The 24,459-nt window shown below is 45.3% G+C and overlaps 1 protein-coding gene across 2 annotated transcripts in view; it reads left to right on the top strand.

Annotated features, from left to right (window-relative positions):
* Positions 1-24,459, top strand: part of LOC144762696 (glutathione S-transferase 3-like) — a 147,286-nt gene that overhangs the window by 17,338 nt on the left and 105,489 nt on the right. For both annotated transcript variants that reach the window (XM_078647937.1, XM_078647938.1), the window contains exon 3: positions 24,100-24,151. In XM_078647937.1, the coding sequence (XP_078504063.1) occupies positions 24,100-24,151 (52 nt within the window). The remainder of the gene's footprint in view (positions 1-24,099; positions 24,152-24,459) is intronic.

Genomic DNA, 24,459 nt, shown 5'->3' with positions numbered 1-24,459 from the left:
AATCTCCATTGGAACGATCACAATGACGCGGTGGTAAATAGTCTCAAACTTCATCAACGCTCTTGACCTCACCCAAATCTGCAACAGCCCGACCCACGACAAAGGCTCTATCCTCGACCTTATCTCCAAAGAGGACTCTACCCAACTTGGGTCAATCCAACCCTGTGACTGGTCAGACCACCACATTATCACATTCTTCATCAATGAAAATGTTAATTTAAACCCGGTTCAATACACCAAATCCAAGGTCTGGAAAAGGGACCTGAAGAAACTCAACCCAAACTCTTTACCCTCCCACAGCTACAATCTCCTCCCTCCCCCTACTGGCGCCTCTGACGTTCAGTCTTTGACCGACCACTACCTCAACTCTATGACTTCAATAATCAATGAGGCCGCCCCCTTGCAACTGAAAAGAGTCTCCACTAAGAACTACAACCCATGGTACGATGGTAGACTCAACGAAGATAGACGGGCCATGCGAATGGCAGAGCGCACCTGGAGATCAGTCCCTTCGGCACTGCACCTTAAAACTCTGAAGAAAAAGAGAAACGCCTACTTTAGGAAAATCAAGCGCTCAAAATCAGATTTCTTCAGCCTCCAGCTTGACCAAGCAAAAAACCGGCCAAGAAAACTGTTTAAACTAATCAAAACACAATCCAAGGAACAACCCCAACAATCACACAGCACAATGGGCGATATACCATCCTGTGAAGACTTCGCTGCTTTCTTTAATCTAAAGACTGATAACATAAGGAGCGATCTCCTCAATGACGTAAGCCTTTAATCCAACCCCCACAGCATAACACCCACTGAATTAAAAAACAATGCTGCATGGTCATCCTTTGACACCTACTCAGAAGAAACAATTGACAAACTGCTCTGCACCTTGAAACCCTCTAATCCCCTCACAGACCCCCTTCCTGCTAACGCTGTAAAAGACTTTATCCCATTGCTCCTCCCACTCTGGACCAAAATTATTAACCGTTCACTTCAACAAGGACTCATCCCGACTCCCTCAAAGTTGGACAAGTCACACCTATACTCAAGAAACCAACAGCTGACCCTACTGACCTCAACAATTACCGTCCTATTACCAATATTCCAACCCTTGCCAAACTGTTGGAAAAATGCGTACAACTCCAATTGACAAAACACATTGATCAGTTTGACCTCCTCAACCCTCATCAATCAGGCTTCCGAGCAGGGCACAGTACTGAAACTGCTATGACACACATAATTGACGCCCTCCAAATCCTAGATCAAAACGATACCTGCCTCCTCATCCTTCTTGATCTCTCCTCAGCATTTGACACGTCAAACACGAGAACCTACTCGAGCTGTTAAACACCAGAATGGGTCTACCTGGGACTGTTCTCAAGTGGTTCACTTCCTTTCTGCATAACCGGTCTCAGAAATTCAAGAGCAACAACTTGATGTCCCCACCAGTGCCTGTAACTTTAGGCGTCCCACAAGGATCTTCCCTATCCCCGACATTGTTCAACCTAGTCATGGAACCTCTCACCACCTTGTTACAAGCATCTAATGTACACTTTCACATGTACGCCGACGACACCCAACTATATCTCAAATTACAATCCCCCAAAGACATCAAACTTCTGAACTCAACGCTCAGAAACACCCAATCACGGCTTGCCGATAATCACCTCAAACTCAATGCTCTGAAAACTGAGTTCCTTCTGATCTCACCTCCCGCGAAAATCTCCACCACTCAAACTTGGTTTAAGCACCTAACTGCACTCAATGTCCAACCTACCATCGTGGACTCAGCGAAATCTTTAGGCATAACACTTGACGCCAGTCTCAACATGCAGCAGCATATCAGCAAGGCAACTAAGGGAGCTAATTTCCAAATCAATACCTTGAGGAAACTTAAACCCTTCCTCCCAGCAAAGGACTTCCAAACTCCAGTACAAGCCCTAGTCATTCCTCGCATAGACTACGGTAGCGTCGCCCTCTGCGGACTCCCCCTATCTACAACTGCACCCCTAAGAGCCTCTTTGAATGCTGCAGCGAGACTCATCACTGGATCAAAAAAACACTCGCATATTTCCCCTGACTTAAAATCCCTGAACTGGCTGCCTTTTGAAGCCAGAATATATCTGAAAATTGCCTGCATGACACACAGGGCTGTACACCACAACTCCCCCGGCTACCTCACTCAGAAGCTGACAATATCTGGTGGCGCAAGAACCACTAGAAGCACAAAAAATCTTCTTCTGAAACCTCGAAGATTCCGGAAGGAAAAAACATATAAACGCTCCTTTTCAGGAATGGCACCCAGGATCTGGAATTCACTCCCTCCAGAAACCAGGCTTATCTCCTCCACTACATTTTTTAAGAAAGAAGTAAAAGCTATCCTCATGGCTAAATTCACCTGAACTTTTACTCTGGATCTATTTGAGACTCCGCACCTATTTGTACTATCTGTTTATCTGATTGTCTATTTGTATTATTGGCTTATCTGATTGACTATGCTCCCTCATGTACCTACCCTATTTTGATACTCATTTATTACCTACAACTATTCTGTGCTCAAAAGTCTGTTAATCACTCTCTTGTTTTCTTACCCCTTGTTTTTCTAAAGCGCTCTGATATCTGCAAAGATCTTGTTCGCGCTATATAAAACTTTCAAAATAAATAAAAAATAAATTACTTATCTTTTATAGAAAAATATATAAATGCAGCACTTAATACTATACAAAACGTTGGGTACAATATACAGGGTTGCTCTCCCTTCCATAGTGGTTGAGATAACATGCCAGATAAGGCTCAGGTGAAGACAGCTCAAACAGTTCTCACTGGCGTGATGAGCAACTCAGTTTCAAGTTTTTATCACTCCTTGTGCATGCTTCAGACTCCTGTTCCAGTGCATGCTAAAACCTGAGGTTCGCCTGCTGGTTGCTTGCTGCAGTCCTGGCTGCAGGGCGGACACCAATTGCGCCCCCACATCTCGATTTTGCTGTAATTTGAAGCAATGGTGGCAACCTTGTTCAGGACAAGGTTGCTGGCAGTCTCGGAGGGGGGGGTGCATGCAGCAGTACCTGACAGTACCCAACTCCAGCTGCAGCAGCAGTGCTGGTTAACTGTGATCAGGTGTTCAGCAGTGCCATTTGTGGTCTTATGGTAAGTTCTTGTGGTGATGCTTTTGTACCCTCTGTGCTTATTATGGGTCTCCACTTTGGCAGTGCTGCAATTTTCCCCATTGCATTGGCAGCGGTAGCACCAATATTTTTTAACCTGTTGCAGAATGCCAAACTTCATGGGAATAGACACTCTGCTACAGCTCAGTGGCGGCTGGTGACCATTACAGGTGCTGGGGTGTAATCCTTGGCTCGAATTGGAGTGAGTCTGACTCACTTACTTAGAGGGTTCGAAAAGGAGGGGGGGTTCGCTCACACTAGCTTGCAGTAAGTCATAATCTTTTGCTTAGTCTCACCTAGTCTTAGTTACTCTCATTTCCACTTGCAGTCACTGTTACTTACTCTGACTCAGTTTAACTGACTCCTACAGTCTTACTCATTCTTACTATGACCCACTCTGTCTTACTCATTCTCAGTTACTCTCACTCATTCTAAGTCATTGTAATTGACTTAGTCTCACTCCGAGTCATTCATTCCCGCTCTGTGTCACTCATTCTCACTTAGTTTCCCTGAGGATTCTCCTCATGATTCACTCGTTCTCACTGATTCAAGTCAATCCCACTTGATTCACTCAATTTCACTGTGACTCACTCAAAGTCAATCCGTTCTACTCATTCTCAATCAGCCCCACTCGGTCTCACTCATTCTGACTCGCAGTGTCACTCTGACTCAGTGTCACTGATACTCGCTCAGTTTCACTCACTCATTCCCGTCGTCTCACTCATTCTCACCTAGTTTCCTTAATGCTCCCCATAACTCACCAGTCTTTTGATTCTCACAGTCCTACTTATGCTGATTCAATCTCAGTGACTCACTCATACAGTCTTACTCATTCACACTCGGTCCCACTCAGTCTAATTTATTCTGACTCACTCAGTCTCACTGTCTTACTCCTTCTCAGTCAGCCTCGCTCATTCTCACTTTCGCTCAGTCATAGTCACTATGATTCACTCTGACTCACTCATACTCACTTGTTCACACTCATTCTAACTCCAACCCACTCAGATACAATCATTCTCACTCAGTCTGAATATGTCTTGTTCACTCTCATGCTGACTCACACTGTCTCACTCATTCTCGGACTCACTCAGATTTGATTCTGTCATACACAGTAACATTCAATTACTCTCATTGTCATTCTCCCTCACTCATTCTTATCCTCATCTCGTCATTTACAGTCATTCTGTGCTTCACTTTCTGGCAGTGTTCCTACTTCATAGCCTATATTGTCACTTATACTCACTCGTCTTAACACTCATTGACCTCACTTTGATCACTCCTTCACTGACACTATCGCTTGGACACACAGATACACACATACATGCTCACATATACACCTAATCTCTGTGACACACAATCTCACACATACAGACCATGGGCCTGATTCGTAAAGGTAAACTTAAATTTTTGTATAAGTTTACAATTGTTTCTATTCACAAAAGGATTTTATGAATATAATCTTTAGGAGTGCAGAGTCTCAGCACATAAAATGTTCTCTTTTTATGTGCAAAGGCTTCTCCCTCATAAATATACTACTTGTTAATCCCTTTAAATTGTACACTTTGACAACAGTGTAAGTTTACCTTTGTGAATCGGGCCCACATTATTTAAAAGAAGTTATTAGTTACCTTGCTGTCTGTGGAGGTCCCTTTCAGGGGCGGCTCTAGGCTCATGGCGGCCCTGGGCAGGGAGTGTAGGTAGGGGGCCTCGGAAGAGGGCCCCGGAAGAGCCACCGCCGGAGGAAGATCCTTCTTCTACCTGGTGGCCAAGACATGGAACTCCCTCCCCACCCACCTTCGGCTGACCCAGGACCATCTCGCCTTCAGGAGACAACTCAAGACCTGGCTGTTCGAGCAATAGCAGACCCCTTCCCCCAAGCGCCTTGAGACCCTTCCGGGTGAGTAGTGCGCTATACAAATGCTATGATTGGTTGATTGATTGAAGAGGAGGCCCCGGAAGAGGCACAGAGGCCAGTGAAGAGGGGGGTGTCAGGGTGTTTGGAAGTGGAGCAGAGCCGGAGACCACCAAATCCCTGCCAGGGGCAGCCACGCAAATATGTATCCATCCTCAGAGGATTATTATATTAAGGATATATATGGGCGTGGCGGCTCCTGGGGTTTGGCGGCCCTGTGCAGGTGCACAGCTTGCACATGCCTAAGGCCGGCCCTTTCCCTTTGGAGATCCCTTTGGGACTCCTGTTGCTTCTTTAAGCTTCGCACACTTGAAACTGAAACCTCAAACCTGCGTAGTCCCAGATTCGAGTTTTTAGTATCTGCTTACCAGAGGAAAGGGTGGCGTGACTGGCTGATTGACTTGTAGCCATGACTGCTGTGCTTAAGCCTGCAACATCCGTGACCAACTGTAATGCTTTACCACGTCACAGATTGGGAGGCACTGAGGCGTAACTACTACACAACAAGACCTAGACTATAAAAGCACATGTAAACATTCCACCCTTATTTAGGATATTTCGTTTGTTGCTTTTTGTTTGCAGACCTTACTCCCCTTCTTAAATATTAAATGGGGTAGCCGAAATACCTAAGGGTAGTGCTATATTCAAACAGTTGCCTGATTCTCATTCACAAGTAAAATACAGTTGTGAGACCAATCATGCCACACTTAATCTCGTGTCCAACATATATAGTGCTAAACCGAAAAAAAGTGTGCAAGAGCGAGATGGCACCTCACGGGCGCACCACCAAACGGGGACCTGACTGGTACTCGCCAGGACAGCCCTGTTGTCATCATCGGTACCATCAAGCTCGAAACAGAAAAAAGTGTCCAAATACACAAAAGATTTGTGAAAAAAGTGCAGTGAACATAAAGCAAAGAAGTGACCACTACAGTGTCAATCAAAACATTAAAACACTCATACCACAACACAGACAGTACAGTTTTATTCAGTTTCTTGTGTTGTGTATGGAAGAATAAAAAGAAAAAAGTAGATGTGGTTATCACCTATTTAACCACTCGTACTTTTACTTGCCGACATGTTTCATTGCCTTTTGGCTTTTAGGCAATTTCATCAGGGCGTCATATATATTAAAGCCACTGCAAATGGACCCACACGTCTTCACAACCTCATTTGGCCATGGGTGCTCCTACCAGCCGGATGGAACACGGTTGTTATTTAAAAAAGACAAGAAAATCGCCAGAAGTTGATTATTCACTCCTCCCCTTCGAATTGCGGACGGTGGAGAAGCTGAGATACGGCGGCCGCTTCTCCACCGTCCGCAATTCGAAGGGGAGGAGTGAATAATCGACTTCTGGCGATTTTCTTGTCTTTTTTAAATAACAACCGTGTTCCATCCGGCTGGTAGGAGCACCCATGGCCAAATGAGGTTGTGAAGACGTGTGGGTCCATTTGCAGTGGCTTTAATATATATGACGCCCTGATGAAATTGCCTAAAAGCCAAAAGGCAATGAAACATGTCGGCAAGTAAAAGTATGAGTGGTTAAATAGGTGATAACCACATCTACTTTTTTCTTTTTATTCTTCCATACACAACACAAGAAACTGAATAAAACTGTACTGTCTGTGTTGTGGTATGAGTGTTTTAATGTTTTGATTGACACTGTAGTGGTCACTTCTTTGCTTTATGTTCACTGCACTTTTTTCACAAATCTTTTGTGTATTTGGACACTTTTTTCTGTTTCGAGCTTGATGGTACCGATGATGACAACAGGGCTGTCCTGGCGAGTACCAGTCAGGTCCCCGTTTGGTGGTGCGCCCGTGAGGTGCCATCTCGCTCTTGCACACTTTTTTTCGGTTTAGCACTATATATGTTGGACACGAGATTAAGTGTGGCATGATTGGTCTCACAACTGTATTTTACTTGTGAATGAGAATCAGGCAACTGTTTGAATATAGCACTACCCTTAGTTATTTCGGCTACCCCATTTAATATTTAAGAAGGGGAGTAAGGTCTGCAAACAAAAAGCAACAAACGAAATATCCTAAATAAGGGTGGAATGTTTACATGTGCTTTTATAGTCTAGGTCTTGTTGTGTAGTAGTTGCATATTGAGTGGAGGGCGACCTATTGACTAGCTTTACCCTCTAAGCTCCTTCTTGTTTTTGAAGGCACTGAGGCGTGCCTGGGGCCCGAGGCCAGGGCTGGGAGTTTCACCAGTCCTGGATAATCCCTGATGGCTGGTGTAGGCACCTGCGTGCACCTGCACCAGTGATCAGACATTTTCTCTAACCGAGCTGTCTTAGGCTGCTACTAAATGACATTTTACTTTTATGCGAAGAGTGAATAAAAGATTATTATTCACTCTTGGCATAACAAGGGGGAACGTAGCCCTGGAGCCCTTTTGAGAGAACTGATACTGATACAGCTCACTCGTGAAATGCGTTTGTACGATTTCTCTGTGGTTAGCCTCACCGGGAACACAGTAGGCTTCTCCTCCTGGACAGTCTTTACTTCTACAGAGCCAGGCACCCTCCTTCCCCCTTTCAAAAGGTAAGCATGCTTCTAGGCTCTTAAGGCAGACCTCAGCTCCTCCAGCAGAAACTGTTGAATTCAAATGAAGGCCCCCTAACCCCTGGGAGACTGGCAGTGACCAGCCCTTGTTGCATAGCAGTTTATAAAACTGCTCATACATTACTCTGTGGAGTACCCCTTCCTTGGTGAAAAAGAACATGGAACTGGAACAAAGTGGGGTGGTTTAGATTCAATTGTGTGCACATATATGGCATTGTTTGTGTGGTATACTCCGGGCCCTTTGCATGGTATACACTGGCTTGTTTGTGTGGTATACACTGAACTACAATCTTAGAATGAAATTATCGTTGCAAATTAAGATCCTGAAATTCAAGATAGCAAGACAAGGAGGGTAGACACGACTTGGAATGCTCTACCTTTAGCTCTCCATTCACAACCTAATCTCTTGACCTTTTCGAAAGCAACGTAAGACATACTTGTTTTTGTGCATCTGTAAATGGTCACACTGTGCTTGTTGGCTTTTCTAGCTTGATCACTCAATTAGGCTCCTTTTTGGAGTCCTTGGGCAATTTCCCACTTGGATTGTATCTTGTATATCCGCCGGCACTCTTGGTTCCAAAGTAGCTGTTGCACCGTACAAAAAACCTAAATTAAATCAATTCACTTTTCCAGGCACATGATATGGATCCACTGTCTGAGGCTTTAGAATCGGTTTGGTTTTCTTTCAAATTTTATTTTAAGGATGCTCGCCAAACACACACTGTGCAAACCGCAACAGGTAGCAAGCATCATGGCTCCAAGCAGGAGTACCCACAACATGCACACAATGAAATAGGAGTTCTCTGCACCTGGCTGTCATCAGCCTTCCTAACACGGTAAGCTGAGACCGACAAAGGGCAGGCCCAAATGTAATTTGTTGCCTAACCCCTTTCTTCCAAGTGCAGGAATAAAGTTGTGTTCTACAGGGTATGCCTGTGTGCCACCACTTTGGGTGTTTTCTTGTGCAGAATAAAAAAAATTGAGCGCCTTGTTTCATCATGGCAGCGGCTTTGCATATATTTGTGCTTTTTAGGGCATCTGCACAAACAGGCAGGGAGGGATATCAAATTATGGCGGGCTATCCTCTGACAGGGGAGTGGAAGCAAGGGCTTTCGATAAACTAGTGGTCTTGCAGATTGCCCACCAAAGCCTCAATGAGGCTCTTAATTGTGCTTCCCAACAAAGAGTGATCTCTAGGATCTAGAAAAGTCCCCATTCTTACACTTGCTTTTTACTGTATGGGCAGTAAGTGGCCTATAGGGTCCAGAGAGAATTATTATGCTTTGCTTGCAAGATACCCAGTTGTTTATTGGGTGAGGAATGAAACTGTTGAAATATGTGTTTGAGAGATACCATACTCTTCACCCTGTTGGGAATTTCCCTTTTTACAGGTCCACGAGTAGAGGGAGACCCTGCAGTAAAAATGACTCTTTGTTTTGGGTCTGGAAGATATCTCTTGTAGTGTCTGTGGGTAGAGCGATATCCTGCGCTAAACACTTACCTATTGAATCCTGGGTTATGAGATTCTCCGGTGTAGTGTTTGTAGTTTTAAGGATCGCTTTGGTTGACAGATATCACAGTCTGCTGTTGTGTGCGAATCACAGGGCTATATATTCTGTTGTGCTGTGTGGATGGTTTAAAGTATCTATTGGGGTGGTAATTAATCTATTCAGTTTGGAATACACCAGGTTGAAGTGTATGGTTTGTGGTGTAGGAGATTTCCCTGCTTTCCAGTTGTTATGATTGGAAAATTTGTCTTTATTTGATTGTACTTAGCCTCGTGTGTATTATCTTGTGTTTCTGTTTGTTACATCTAGTTGGTGGTTTTTATTTATACAGAAAAAGCTGTGTGGTGCTGCGGTGTGGCTATTCAGTGAGTGAAGATAGGCGAGCTATGAAGCTGTGGGAAGTATGTGTGCCTTGTTTGTTGCTGGCAACTATAAGCATATGCTGTAGTAAGAGGCTACCAGTTCCTAGAGGAGCAGTAAAGCTGCTGTGCTGTTCAATAGCACAAGCTTCTGCAACAGCAGAAGTATAAGAGCTGCATGGAGGACATCTTCATTATTGAAATACACAGACACAAATTTATTGATTGTTTTGTACTTTAGCATTTTATAAAGTTTCATAACCTATTGTGGGTTGCCGAAGTGAATTAGCACACTCCACCTTTTGGCATTGCACAGTTGGTAGTGTGTTTTTGTTATGTTATGTTAATGAGATTTATTGAGCGTGCGAATACCAGGAGGTGTCTTGGCGCTATGAACGCAGTAAGCCCAGCCCGGTGTCTAATTCTGGAATAGCCAGGTTTTGAGCCCTTTCCTGAAGATGGTGATGGAGCTTGCACTTCTAAGCTCAATTGGCAGCATATTCTAGAGTTTTGTTGTGTCATAAGGGAAACTTCGGCCGCCCCAACCTGCGGACCGAAGTCTCAGCCCCTTCATGAGTCTAGCACCTGTAGAGCATAGGTGTCTGGACGGTTCATACCAGACAAAAAGATTTCTGAGAAAAGAAGGTCCGGTGTTGCTCAGTGCCTTGTATGCTTGACACAGCGACTTAAATTTAATTTGTTGTGAAACCAGGAGCCAGTGAAGTCTGTGGATCTCCTTGTTACTAATTCGTACTTAGGGATGTTTGCCAACAACCGAGCAGCTGTGTTTTGAACTGTCTGAAGCTTTTTATGTCGAGGTAATATCTGGTCTGCTGAAGGCAGACCGGAAGTCTGAGAATTATTGTCAGTAAGAGGGCTGCTTTATCCCTCCCTCTTTTTGGCTCTCCCTCCATTGGCTGGCTTCCTAAACGGAGGCCAGCCATTGGAGGAGAGAGCCGTCCCTCCGAATAGGCTCCGTCTTTTTCGCATTTCCGCCTCGCCGAAATGTGGTGGTGTTTCCGGAGCTGCTCGCCTCCCTTCTGCTTTCAGGAGCTGCTCGGCTCCGCTCGCCTCCCCCCCCCCCCCCCCCCTTCCCTCTGACCTCCTCCGTCGCGCTCTCGCCTAAACCCCCCCCCCCCCCCCCCCCCCCGCCGCAGCTCTCCTCCGTCGCTCCCCCGGGCCCCCACCCCTCTCTCCCTCTCCAGCGGCCATGCTGCCTCGGCTTGTGTGGAAGTCTTCTGGGGGAAACTTGTTTATTATAGCGCCTCTCTTGTCTCAAAGCGCTTTTAATAAACAGCGTTATATACCCCGATTTGATTACACTCATTTCGCCAACCCGTGGAAGGCTACCTCAGCTGTTAATTCGGACTCAAACTCGGGACCTACCACTACACACAAACTAATGTTTATTCAAGCTACTACGGTTCGACTCGTAGTGAACCATGCCGCCTTAAATTTTCATAATATTTTGATTTGAACACAACAAAACACAGAGCAAATCGCGAGTCACTTGCCCCGCAGCAGATATTAACCTTTAGAATGTGATATATGGGGTCATAAGGTCATTACTGAGTCAAGCAGCGCCCTTAGCAGTGCGTGTGGTCGGAGTGACAGAGTCGTGGGATTGCTCGAACAATCCATTGTCGGCAGAGGGGGGAGTCATGCAGTGATGTAAATGCATTACTCTGCAAAGCCTCGCGCACTTTAAAACAAAGCGGCCTACAGAGGTGTCCGTGGGTTCAAGTTACACTCACCTGCTGAGAGGGCTTAATTACATCAACAAACCCTCCCTCTACCTGCCAGCGCCCCCACCCCCTCCCCCGCCAAGCAGGCCGCATTCCTTCCATCCTCCCAAAATCTGGCCGTCCCTTCAGAAATACTGCACATTCCGAACACATCTCGCTGCGCCAGAGACTGGGGGGAGAGGGGAGCGTCTGAGCGAGCCTGAGAAATAATGTGAAGAGCCGAGACTGGATTGGCTCTAAGAGCCAAAGCAGAAGCCGAGGCGGCAAAAACCATCATGTAAATTCCTCAGTGTGCTCTGGTCCCACCGTATGTCCCTTCTGCCTCCTCTTTCTTGCTCTTTTCTTCTCATACCATCTTTCTCTTACTATGTTTCTCCCTCTCTTTTACTCATTTCTCTCCATCCCCAATATTCCCTTTTGCTCACGTTTTTCTCTCCAGCCTGTTTCTCGCAAGCTTACTTTCGCTCGTGCTCCCCGTGTCCCGCTCTCTCTTATTCCTTTTGTTCCTCTCGCTTTGTTTCTTCTTTTGCCTGTCACTCCTCTCCCAACCCGGCTATCAGCCTCCTGTGCACAATAACCGGGCGCGCAAGGTCAGCGGTCCGAGCCAGAGAAATAACTGGGTAGGCTGAGCGCCTGCTGCTGTGCCTGGCCTGAGTCTCTGCACTCACAGCTTTCCTTCATGTGACGCTACTGACAAGTAATGGAGCCAAGGGGTCTCTGACCATACACCAACGATACCAAACTCCAGAAGGGAATGCTGGGGGGCAGGACAGTCAGAGCAGCTCGAAGGAAGTTTCACGGAGCGCCCACGACGAGGCACCACGTCCATCTCACATGTGACTAAGGTCAGAGTAATACCACTGTCTTCCAAAAGTAACGAGCTTATGTACCGATCCAATAATCAAATCATAATAATCTGTCTCGCACAGGGGTCTCAGTCGCTATTTCAAGCCATGCTTGTTGTTTGCATAGCACCTTCACTGCCCTTATTCGGTCTCGCAGCGCTTGGCAGACACAAGGGCGCTTGTGGTTAGTCACTTGGAGGGCAAGGGAGCTGCGGACTATTTACAGTACCGACCCCCGCCCCCAACCCCAAAATAAATAAACATTTAGACAGAGGCTGGGAATGGAGATGGACTTCGGGGTCCCGTCATGAGAACTTCAAAGCAGGACTGCCTCCGATGGAACCGGCTGTACACTCCGCAGCGGCCTGAACACCCCCTGCAGCAGCCTGACAGCACCCCGCCCCGGCCCGACCCCATCTGGCACTGAGGACACAGCTCCTCGAGCCTGAGTGCCCCACCAATGGGCTTCAGCGCAGGTAGGACCCGAGCGGCGACTCTTACTCTTTCCCTCACCCCCCTTTCCACATTTAACATTCCCAACTGGTCGTACTTCGTCCTGATAGCCCTCACTCCTCGTTTCCTTTGTCTTATGCCTCCTTGCTTTCCCTCTATCACTCCCTTCCTCCATCACAGTCCTAGTCTCCCTCTCAAGCACCATCCCCCTATCCATCCCTCGTCTCCTTCCTTCATATCTCACTCATTCCTTCCGTCTCTTTATTTATTTATTTTTATTTTTATTTATGCGATTTTATATAGCGTGGACTTTACCCGAAGTTGTCAGAGCGCTTCACAATAGGAACCGCAATGATACATGAGGAGAAGAGTTACAAGTGAATAAATTCCTTCACGTCGCACTGTTTCCCTCTATCCATTACTCCCACTCCACTTCCCTCATCTCTTCCTTCAGCCCCCACATCTTCCTTTTCTCATTCCTTAATATTTTCTTCTTTCTTACTCCTTCCTCTATTCCTCACACATTCCCTCTATTATACCTTTCCGAATTCTGTTACACAATTCATCTGCATTTCAAACCCACACCTTTCTCTTTCCTTCTTTCTACTTATCACTCCTCTCTATGCCTCACCTTTGCCCTTCCTGGCTCATCCCCCATTCCATGCTCCTTGTTTTGAGTAATATCACATAGTTTTATCGATCCCTCACTGCGGAACCTCCATATCTCACTCTTTTCGGCATCTCTCCTGCCACATTCGCACTCATTCCCTTTCCTTCCCACTTGTTTACTCTATTCCTCTATCTGAGTGACACTCTGTATAAGGCCCAGGGCCGTATGTGGCCCCTCTGCCCTTTACATGGGGCTCTTGGTCATGTTTACTCGACTCAGCACACACAATAAGGCGATGTTAAATAATCATGAAAATGTTTATTTATACTTAATTGAAGTAAAGGGAAAGTAGAACAGAAGGTGTCTTGCACCACTTAACTTTACAAAGCTCTTAATTTTTAAAAACATCTTGCAACAAATGTGTAAAAATATTGTAAAGTCTCTTCTAAATTAAAAAAAGTGTATTTTATTATCCTGCAGAAGCAAATCCCTGTAGTACGTTGAGATTATATCTGCATTGAGAAGCATTTTTTAAGTGATAAATTGAGAAGTATTTTAAGTGATAAGTTTCGAACAGAAATCTAGAAACATTCATGACCCCCTTGCCCCACCTCCACCCACAACAATACCAATGGTGAACTAAGAGGTGAGTCCGTTGTGTGCACATTTTTCTGTGGCCTGGGCTGCTATTATGCATAAGGAACATTATAGGTTATCAAATTAAACATAAGAGAAGATTGGTAAAGCATAGATCTTGAATTTATCTATTTTGAGGTCTTTAGCAAATTAAACATAGGAGAAGATTGGTAAAGCATAGATCTTGAAGTCATGTATTTTTAGGTCATATATTTGATCATTTAAAAAAGGAGGCAAAGTGAAATGAAACAGTTGCCTAGTATCGCCCCGTCTACAGCTCACCTCACTCACTTGAGTCACTCAGTCACAGTGACGTGGAGTACAGGTGAATGTAACCAGCAATACACACACCCTGCTGACCCCGACTGAATGACAACCACAAACAACAAACCGAACAAACGCTTCTTCTGTTCCAGAGGTGCTTAATAGACGAGGGTCGCATCTATCATCGGTGCAGCAGGCGCAGTGGCACCGGGTGGACACCTGAGAAGCCCACTGCATCCAATTTTGGTTCTCTTATCCTACCTAAAGTGCTTGAAAGAAGGGGTATTTCCTGGCTTGCACCACAGTTGCTATGCCACTGTGATGGGCACGCTCTTTCAGCCTCTTCCAAAATTCAGGGCGTAGATCAGGCGCTCCCCCGACCAAGACAATGAATAACTGAGATATGGATGGGGATACGCGGGGCATCACATTTTCCAGGGTGTTGGGGGCATAATTTTGCATTTAACCACAGCCCAAAATATCGAATCTATCTGTCACCCCATAAAAATTCCGAGAGGCCAATTAGGAAATTGTTGTGCTGGAGCCAGATATAGAGTATATATTTGTGGGCGTCTGCGAAGAACCGAAAGCATCTGACCGGCGGAACAACAATTGGAGTAACCTTTCACCAGGGGCGTAGCTTGGTCAAGATTGGGGGCGGGAGGGACTTCAAATTTCCCAACACACACGCTGGAGTATCTTGTGAAAATACACGACATGAGAAGCAGGGCAAGGGGGGCTTAATGTGCAGTGTGTTAAGAGTACTTAAAACTCGTTCTTTTTCAAACTAACCAACAGTTTTTAAGACCTTCATAAGTGAGTGTGTGTGTGTTTGTCAATTGGTGTGTATGTGAAACTGCCAGGTGAAATCTAACAGACACCTCACAATACCCGACTGAAAACACTTGTGAGTTGTACCCTGTTATTTACTACAGAAAACACTGATTATGGTTGTGTAACACCCCCAAACATACTCCACCCCTAAAACTACGCCGCTGCAAGTAACATACTGATTGAAACACATGGGTTGAAAGCCACCAGAGCAGTTCAAACCAACGGAGGCCAGCAGAGTGATCGAAACCAGTTCACCCCACGGGAGCTGACCTCAAACATTTCCCAATACTCGAAACTAGCCACACGGCTCTGTGTGGGTGTAAATGCAATCAGTCATGCATTTGCGAGTGATTAAGCTATTGGCATTGTAAATGACAATGCCATTTATTTAACAATTAAGCTATTGGCAATGTAAATGACAATGCCATTTATTTATGATTTAAAAAAAAAAAAAGTCATGAGCAATGCCAATAGCTCTACCTTTAATATTGCCGAGACCATTGCATTGTAAATGCTTGTTTAGATATTGCTTCTGTATACTCAGGTAAAGCTCATTGCAATAATCCACTATTTGTTGTGATTCTTTATTGGATACATTTAGGTGTCTTGCATGAGTGACTATATTTTTTTAATTTTACCTTGAGTTGAGTTGCAGGGCCTAGCTATGTGATGAGAAATTGGTATGAAAAATAGAATTGGAATTAGTTGGTAGATGGTCCAGAATGCTATTATCCTAGAGGCAGGGTAAAGAGGTAGTCCAATCGATAGAGTGGGCAGGGTGACTAAAACATATTGGCAGATACGGACCACCAACCTATTCGGAGGGATAGCTGTGTGCTGTGTGTGTGTGTGTGTGTACCTCACTGAACAGAAAGAAATCAAAGAAGACTCAGTAGTCCACAAGGAAACAAGAACAAGGCAGACATGAGTCAACTGATTAAAATAGTGTCACGTTCTCGAAAGAACACAAAGCCAAGCTGCACATGTGGGACCCGCTTGATGAGCTCCTGAGGACGACCCAATAAAGGACAATCAAACCCCCCCTCCCCCCCCTCTCTCTTCTTCTCTTTTTTTTTTCTTCTCCAGTGGAGGGAGACCAATGGACAATGGACATATATGATCGACGCCTGTGTACCTCTATCTGTACTGTATATATATATTTTTGTATACCAATAAAAATTTCTAATAAAAAAAAAAAAAAAAGACTATTCTAATTTTAAACAACGAATGCCCTCTTTAATAAACTTTAGAAATTCTGAGTTTGAAAAAAAAAAAAAAAAATAGTGTCAAATGTGCAAGAGTGGAAATTGCTAACCTGAGCAGTAGCCATGTATCCTTTTACAGAAACTGCATACTACTGTAAAAAAAAAAAAAAAACCTCATGAACGAGGAACAAAGTCAATCAATCATCATTTGTACAGCGCCACACTGCCATCCATGGGGGTATCTGGGCACTGGGGTGCGAGGTCTCTGTCGAAAAGCCAGATCTTGAGGAAACGGCGGTATGAGTAAGGAGACGAGCAGAAAAAGGCAAAATGGAGCAAGAAATGAGCAGATGAGGCACATACAGAGGGTAGTAGGTAGACAGGAAGAAAAGGGTAGCAGACTGCGGGCAAGCTGGACAGGAGAACTGTCGCAGGGGGATCTGGCATGAGGACCTGCTCCAGTTGAAGAGCAATCTAGGCTAGCAGCCGGAGCAGAACCTACACCATCTATAAAGGTCCACATTCCTTCTGCTCATGCTTGACTGGAGGAAGTCAAAGCTTCGAGCAGGGGTTCATACTTCTGAATACTCCCAATTGACAAGCCATAGTCGAAACATGGCTCAGACCCTTGCCAACATGGCATCCTGCACATTTTACATGGAGAGGCAAAGTGCATGGCAGGTTGCTGTCCTGAAAGCACAAGAACAAATTTGGGCAGTCTCATACTTATGTCTACACACTTCTATACATGCCTAGCACTTTTTTTGGATCCCAGAGACTGGTGTTGTTTCTAATTTACATGAAGCGGAATCTTCCTGCCCTTTTAGAATTTGTTATTTATCAATATGAGCCCAGCTCTCCTCTGGATCATGATTTCATATCCGGGCCTGACAAAATGGTGCAGTCTTCTCCGCAACCCTCAACAACAGAAAAGAAAGCAAAAGCCAGATGTGCTCACCTCTTTTGCTGTGGAAAAGGCTCTGAATCACAGAACAGTTTTTCTTATGTACAAATCCCTTTATAGGAGTCTGTAAAGGCTTACCGCCTCCTAATATTAAATCAAGAATCGATACCAATTCAGTGTTTGAAATGGTGTGTTGTGGGTATGCCTTCCAAATCCTGAATTGGCATCCAATATAGGAGTGGTTTGAGACTACAGTTGTTCCAAACCTTTGAAAAGTTACTGACCCCCCAGTAGGGGTTGTAACCTATTTGCAAAGCAGAATGGGTTTTCCTGTGCACCCCTTCTCCTTTCTGAATTTAAAAAGAAAACTTCCCCAATTTGGTGGTTGTTTCCAAATGGTGGTATGATACCCAAAGGGATTCAACCGAAGCTGGAGATTAATGGGCATTCCAGGGTACTATGGTCCAACATCTACTATACAGATTTGGAGGGAATTTGAAGCTCCTTTCAGCAACCGGAGTGGTAATCCATACACGGAGGTCCTCCCTGAGATGTATGGAGTGGCTCAATACATTGACCAAAGAAACCTCCCTGTGGGTGAAGGATATGCTGGGACAAGTACCCGCAATGGAGGCCAGGGCCTGAATGGGAACCAAAACCGGCCCTGGCAGACTGCTCGGCCACCCAGATGGGAGGGGGAGGAGTGTGGCGGGCGAGCTGTTTGCTAGGGCCGGTTTTGGCCGATTTTGTTACAGGGGGCCGATATTGCTGGCCCGTGGTTTCTAAAAATGGCCTCCAGGGGCCCAAAACCGGCCCTTACCATGGCAGGCCACTGGGAAAATTGCCTGGTGCCCGCTACGGCCAGTCCGGCCCTGCTGGAGGGATTTTGGGGGTGGGATGCCATCAGTAGCTCTACTCCTGGGGACCTAATGGAGGACAAGGCCCTACTAACAAAGTTTGCCCTACTCCATAGCCAATTCTGCAACTATGTACAAATTGGGCATGCTCTTACGCCATACATCTTGAATCTAAACTACCTTCCAGAGTTTAACCTCTTAAAGGCAAATCTGCTTATGGGAAAAATGATCAACCAGAAAGTGACACAACTCTGTCATACACTGATGTATCATATGACTGACCCCTTTGAGGCTCTTCGCTCCACCTGGGAGTGGGATGTAGACACCCTCACAGAGAAGCCAGGCAAGTCTGCACCACTCTGCTATTACAACCAGGCTTCGCCTAATTCAATTGAAATACCTACACAGGCCAAACCGTGCATGATGCAGATTGTGGAGCATGGGGCTAATATTGTCTCCTACTTAATGGCATATACTATTGGATCCAAAGCTGGTCCTCTTACATATTAACCCAGACCTTCCTGGCACCTGCCACAAATTCATAGTGCTCTGGTTGGGACTAACCATAGTGAAGCGCAACATTACTCTAAATTGGAAAGAGGAATGGCAGAAAGGGTTAGATCACTGCATGAGTGTCGAAAAATGCATATAAGGCTATGGGCTGTCCTCAAAAACACATGAAAATATGGAGATGTGCGCGAATATCAGGGCATTCACATTACATCAGGGACAATTAGAGCAGCAACACTGGAGTCAGAAATACCCACCTAAAAGGAATTGCCGCCTACAGCCCCATGCGACCAGTTACAGACTTAATCCTGTTTCAAGAGGAGGAGAAGTGAGGCTTGTTGGCGAGGGGTGGGGGTGGGGGTAATGGGAACAAGGGAGGGTTGCAGGGTTATAGGTCTTGGGTCTTTTCCTTGAACCTCGGTCCTGACATTGTTATGTAATGTTATCTACTGCTATCGTCCTACACATTCCCCAAGAAAGTGAAACCCTCTCACAGGGCGTAGGTAATGGCCCAGGGGACATTGCCTTCTCTTACAGCAGTAACAGTCATGGCGGCATGCTGAGGTTGGTATGATCTGTAAAGTGGAGATTCCCAGCAAGGGATTTATTTTGTGATATATTATACAGCATGTGGAATCTATACTTTAAGTTTAAGATTCAGACTGTGAATATCAGTCGCTGTGTTAATTTCAAATATTCAATTATTAAAAATACATGTAAATAGCTACCACACTAGCTAGAGAAACAAAGACATGCAACACAGGGAAATTTTTATATCAAAAATGTTATTTGTTATAAAATCATAAGGGTTCTTGATCAGTCATGAGGGTTAAACAGAACAAATCTAATGTACAAGGAATACAACCGTCTTTCCTATAATACAAAAGACAAAGTCCAAACTGTTGCGTAAAGAAACAATGACTACTACTACAATCGAGGTAAGTCACTGATGGCAAGATGTCAATGGCACAGAAATGGACGTGTAGGTCGACATTTCGGTCTTATCTAGTCAATTCACAAGACCATCATCAGGACGAGTAATTAAACATGTAACAATGACCCTTGGGAGGAGAACTTTATGTGACCAAGTCGGAGGTGAAGTGATTTCCTTGGTATCTAGTTCTCACTGGAGCAGTGCATTAGGCACTCCGTTATGAGTCGACGTGTCTTTTGATCACAAATCTTCTCTTGAATAATCTCTGCTAAATTTTTTAATCAGTTGTCGAAGTCGCATTTGGGGGAAGCTTCCACCGGCAAAGTCACGGCAAGGAAAAGAGCAACCTACTCCGACTCATTAATAAATAGGTCAGTTCACAAAAATTCACACTGGGTGCAAAAACACTGGTTGCAAATTGCGGACAGTGTATTTGTTCATTTGGTCCTTATTGTAGAAATGATCTACCTTTGCATCAAATAGATTAGACCAGGCCCTGCCACACCTTGAAGTGCTGCAGTCTAGACTGACTTTCTACCATTGCTCTTCCCACTCCGACGTCTCAAGCGGACACAATAGATTAATGTTTGGTGAAAACTTTAAACAAAGGGAAGGAATGTGAAGATTGGTGAATGTGACCTTATGGTGGATTACAATTTGCAAATCTGTAATGCCTTCTGTGTGATCTTTTCACTCTGTATTTGGAGTGACATGGATGTAGGCAGCTTGTTAGGTCCTCAATTTAGTCTGAATGTACAGACCAGCTGTTGTTTCTTGTACACGCTTTTGCATGGCATGTGGACCTGAATAGCGACATTTGGATTTGGCAAAAAACCTGTTTATAAATGCACCAGCTCCTACAAATGAAACATTGGGATAACTAACCAACAAATGCATGATTGTGACCCGTGCACAAAAATGGCATGACCGGAGCATTTAAGAACGCATATGTACACAGCACAATTTCAGCGTGGCAGGTTTATGTGACAGCCTAGAGAGTCTCTGCTCAATCGGGGAGCGTATACATAATTTCTTTGATTTGCCATTAACCTCTTTGCTGCTAGACTGCTCTACATTTGCGTCCTTTTCTTCCAACATCCTGGGGATTCTGAAGGATCCCAGGGTTTTTTAGATTCTCCTCGAGGGGACTGAGAAAGTAGCCAAAATACAGCTGAATGTTGTTTTTTCTTAGGAAAAAAGTGCTGCAGAAGGAAGCGTTTGTCTTTTCACTGCAAATGGTATCAACAAAGAGTTTGCGGTGCCAGGGGCGGCTGGTGACATTTGAAAGTGGTGTGGCGTAAACTAATTTGCATATTGCACCGCAGCGAGCGCAGCGAGCGAGCGAGCCCGAACCACCTTGCATCCATCCATACATCATTCATGCATCCACCCATCCATCCATCCATCCACCCACCCACCCATCCATCCACCAATTCTGCATCCATCCTGCATCCATCATTCATTCATGCATCCACCCACCCATCCATCCAGCATCCATCATTCATTCATGCATTCACCCATCCATCCTGCATCCATCATTCATTCATCCACCCATCCATCCATCCACCCATCCATCCATCCTGCATCCATCATTCATTCATGCATCCACCCATCCATCCATCCACCCATCCATCCTGCATCCATCCATCCATCATTCATTCATGCATCCATCCATCCATCCACCCATCCTGCATCCATTCCTGCATCCATTCATGTGTCCACCCATCCATCCTGCATCCATCATTCATTCATGCACCCATCCATCCACCCATTCATCCTGCATCCATCATTCATTCATCCATCCATCCATCCATCCACCCATCCACCCATCCAGCATCCATCCATCATTCATTCATGCATCCATCCACCCACCCACCCACCCACCCATCCATCATCCATTCCTGCATCAATTCCTGCATCCACCCATCCATCCATCCTGCATCCATCATTCATTCATGCACCCATCCATCCACCCTGCATCCATCCTGCATCCATCCATCCATCATTCATTCATCCACCCATCCTGCATCCATCATTCATTCATGCATCCACCCATCCATTCATCCACCCATCATTCATCCTGCATCCATTCATGTGTCCACCCATCCACCCACCCATCCTGCATCCATCATTCATTCATGCACCCATCCATCCATCCTGCATCCATCATTCATTCATGCACCCATCCATCCACCCACCCATCCTGCATCCATCATTCATTCATCAACCCATCCGTCCACCCATCCAGCATCCATCATTCATTCAATCATGCATCCATTCATCCACCCATCCATCCACCCACCCATCATCCATCCTGCATCCATTCCTGCATCCACCCATCCATCATTCAGTCATGCACCCATCCATCCACCCTGCATCCATCCTGCATCCATCATTCATTCATCCACCCATCCTGCATCCATCCTGCATCCATCATTCATTCATGGATCCACCCATCCATTCATCCACCCATCATTCAACCATCATCCATCCATCCATCCACCCATCCTGCATCCATCATTCATTCATGCACCCATCCATCCACCCTGCATCCATCCTGCATCCATCATTCATTCATCTACCCATCCACCCATCCTGCATCTATCCTGCATCCATCATTCATTCATGCATCCACCCATCCATTCATCCACCCATCATTCATCCTGCATCCATTCATGCATCCACCCATCCTGCATCCATCATTCATGTGTTTTTATGACCATATAACTTGCACACAGCTTGTCAGTGTTTAATACCAGTCTCGAACCTTGTACTCCAGCACCAATGATACATGATTAATATTAATTGTTTTTAAAAACATGTATTTATTCGACACCAATTTCACACCTTAGTCGGAACATCATTTTTATTTGTTTTTTAAAATATCTATTAATTTAACACCAAAGTAAGTCATGTATACATTTTTATGGTTCGATAAGAGGCTCGAACCTGGTTTCCCAGCACAAAAGTCGGCCGTGCTATCCGTCAGGGGTTATGTAACCGGGCTATGTAGTGACCAGCCAATCCTGCGCCAGGATTGGCTGGGGGGGCACCATGACTCGTCGCCCTGTGTAACCCCGGGGGCTGCAGCCCGCCCCCTGGTCCTCTCTCTAAGGGGGAATTCACAAGAAAACGATCTGCGCATGCGCGGGCATGTTTGTGCCCAAAAATACACTTGCGCAGCTGCAGCAGCCCGATCCTCCCCCCCCCCCCCCCCCTTGCGCACTCCGGGAAGGTCGGGTGTCTCCCGGTTTCCCGGCCGGCAGATAGCGCGATTTTTTAAAATAATTGTGTTTGGCTTCTAGTGACGACGTGGTGGGTCCATGGGGCTTAGTGGGGCTTCGCCCCTACGCCCCAATGGACGCACCGCGCCTGTGCGGTGCTACAATCACCATCTTCCCAACTTTCAGGAACAGGCAGACTTTAGTCAGAAAAACTAAATGTTCCACACAGATTTGGCATTTTAGTGGAATAGAGCCTATTTTTCCTATTTGTGCTTTCAACCTCCTTCCAGTTAGTGGTAGAAATGGGTGTGAAACCAATAATGGATCCTGGAAAGCTATACATTTCTGATCCTGGAAAGCTATACATTCTAAATTCAGCAAGAAGTCTTTTGTGTTGTTGCTTCAAGGTTTTCCTATAGAAAGTAATAGTTGAAATGTAAAAAAAATTGAGTTGAAAAGGATGTTGGACCCTAGCTCAGCAGGCAGCTAGGGAAACCTATCAGACCTGGAATCTGTGGGGAGCCACAAACTTCCACCCACCTAGCATTCCCCCAAGTCTCCTGATAAAAATGGTACCTCATTTGTGCGGGCAGGCCTGGTGCCCGCTACAGGAAATGCCCCAAAATGCAACGTAGACACATTACATTTTTCCAGTGAAATCTGACCCTTTTTTTGCAATGGGCCTAGCTGTGGATTTTGGATCCTAGCACAGCTGGCACCTAGAGAAACCTAGCAAACCTGTATCTTTTTGCAAACTAGACACCCATAGGAATCCAGGATGGGGTGAGTTATGTGGCTCTCAACAGGTTCTATTACCCAGAATCCCTTAAACCTCAAACTTTGTAAAAATAAAACACACATATATTTTCCTCATATTTCTGTGATGGAAAGTTCTGGAATCTGTGGGCAGCCACAAACTTCCGTCCACCCAGGAAATGGCCCAAAAAGTACTTTGGAGGCTTAAAAATTATCTATCACAAAAACACTTGGGTTTGCGAGGGAGTCACCTGCGTTTTTGGTCCTGGGGTCAGGGGGCCACTCCCCCTCCCTGGTGTCTAGTGGGTGGATCCCTACTTGGTGATCGCCCTACTTCAGCGATCCCCAAGCAGGGATCCACTAAGGACAGGTACCATTGGAGAGGGGAGAGACTCCCCTTTCCAATGATACCTATCCTGGCAGTGAAAGTGAAATGAGCCGATCCGCTCATTTCATTTTGTTTTCAATTAAATGACATCAGCGCGCTGTGCGTGCTGATCGTCATTTCACTGAAAGACCAGAACAACATCGGGAGCTGGGGAAACTATTCCCCAGCTCCCAAGGCTATTTTGGATTTAAGGAAAGGGATTTCTGGTGCCCTGTGCGCAGACGGGCGGTGAGCCATCCTACACATACGAGCACTGTAGCATCGGACGGCTCCTGGCCATCCGACGCATGCAAAGGATTAAGTGTATTTATATGCAATAAACCTGTTGTATTTTGGATGATAATACTCTGCTGAAGATGTTATTTTTGGAACATAAAACCACACATAATATCCATAATGTGTTTTCTCTCTCATTTCCAGTTTGATGAAGAATTTTTAGAAACAAGAGAGCAGTATGAAAAGTTACTTCCAGGTGAGATTGAATACATCGGTTTCATGGATAATCAGTAGATCAACTTTGCTTTTTAGGTCGAGCCTACAATGCAGCACAAGTTGTCTGGTTTCATAAGATCTACTTTGAGCTTACTGCCACCTATTGGTTACCATTGGTTGGTTTTATTGTTTGTCTCATTTGCTTGCTTCTTATTCAGTTACTTGCCTTCCTCTTGTGGTGGTCTCTCCTCTCCTCTGGAGAGTATTCTCTTAACTACCTTTTGATTGGCCAACATGTAGCCTTCCACTACTCACATTAAAGAAACTACATTTTTCTTTTTCATTCAG

The sequence above is a fragment of the Lissotriton helveticus genome, chromosome 6, assembly GCF_964261635.1.
Source record: "Lissotriton helveticus chromosome 6, aLisHel1.1, whole genome shotgun sequence".
In the NCBI taxonomy this organism is placed as follows: Eukaryota; Metazoa; Chordata; class Amphibia; order Caudata; family Salamandridae; genus Lissotriton; species Lissotriton helveticus.
This window is presented reverse-complemented; position numbering and strand designations above follow the sequence as displayed.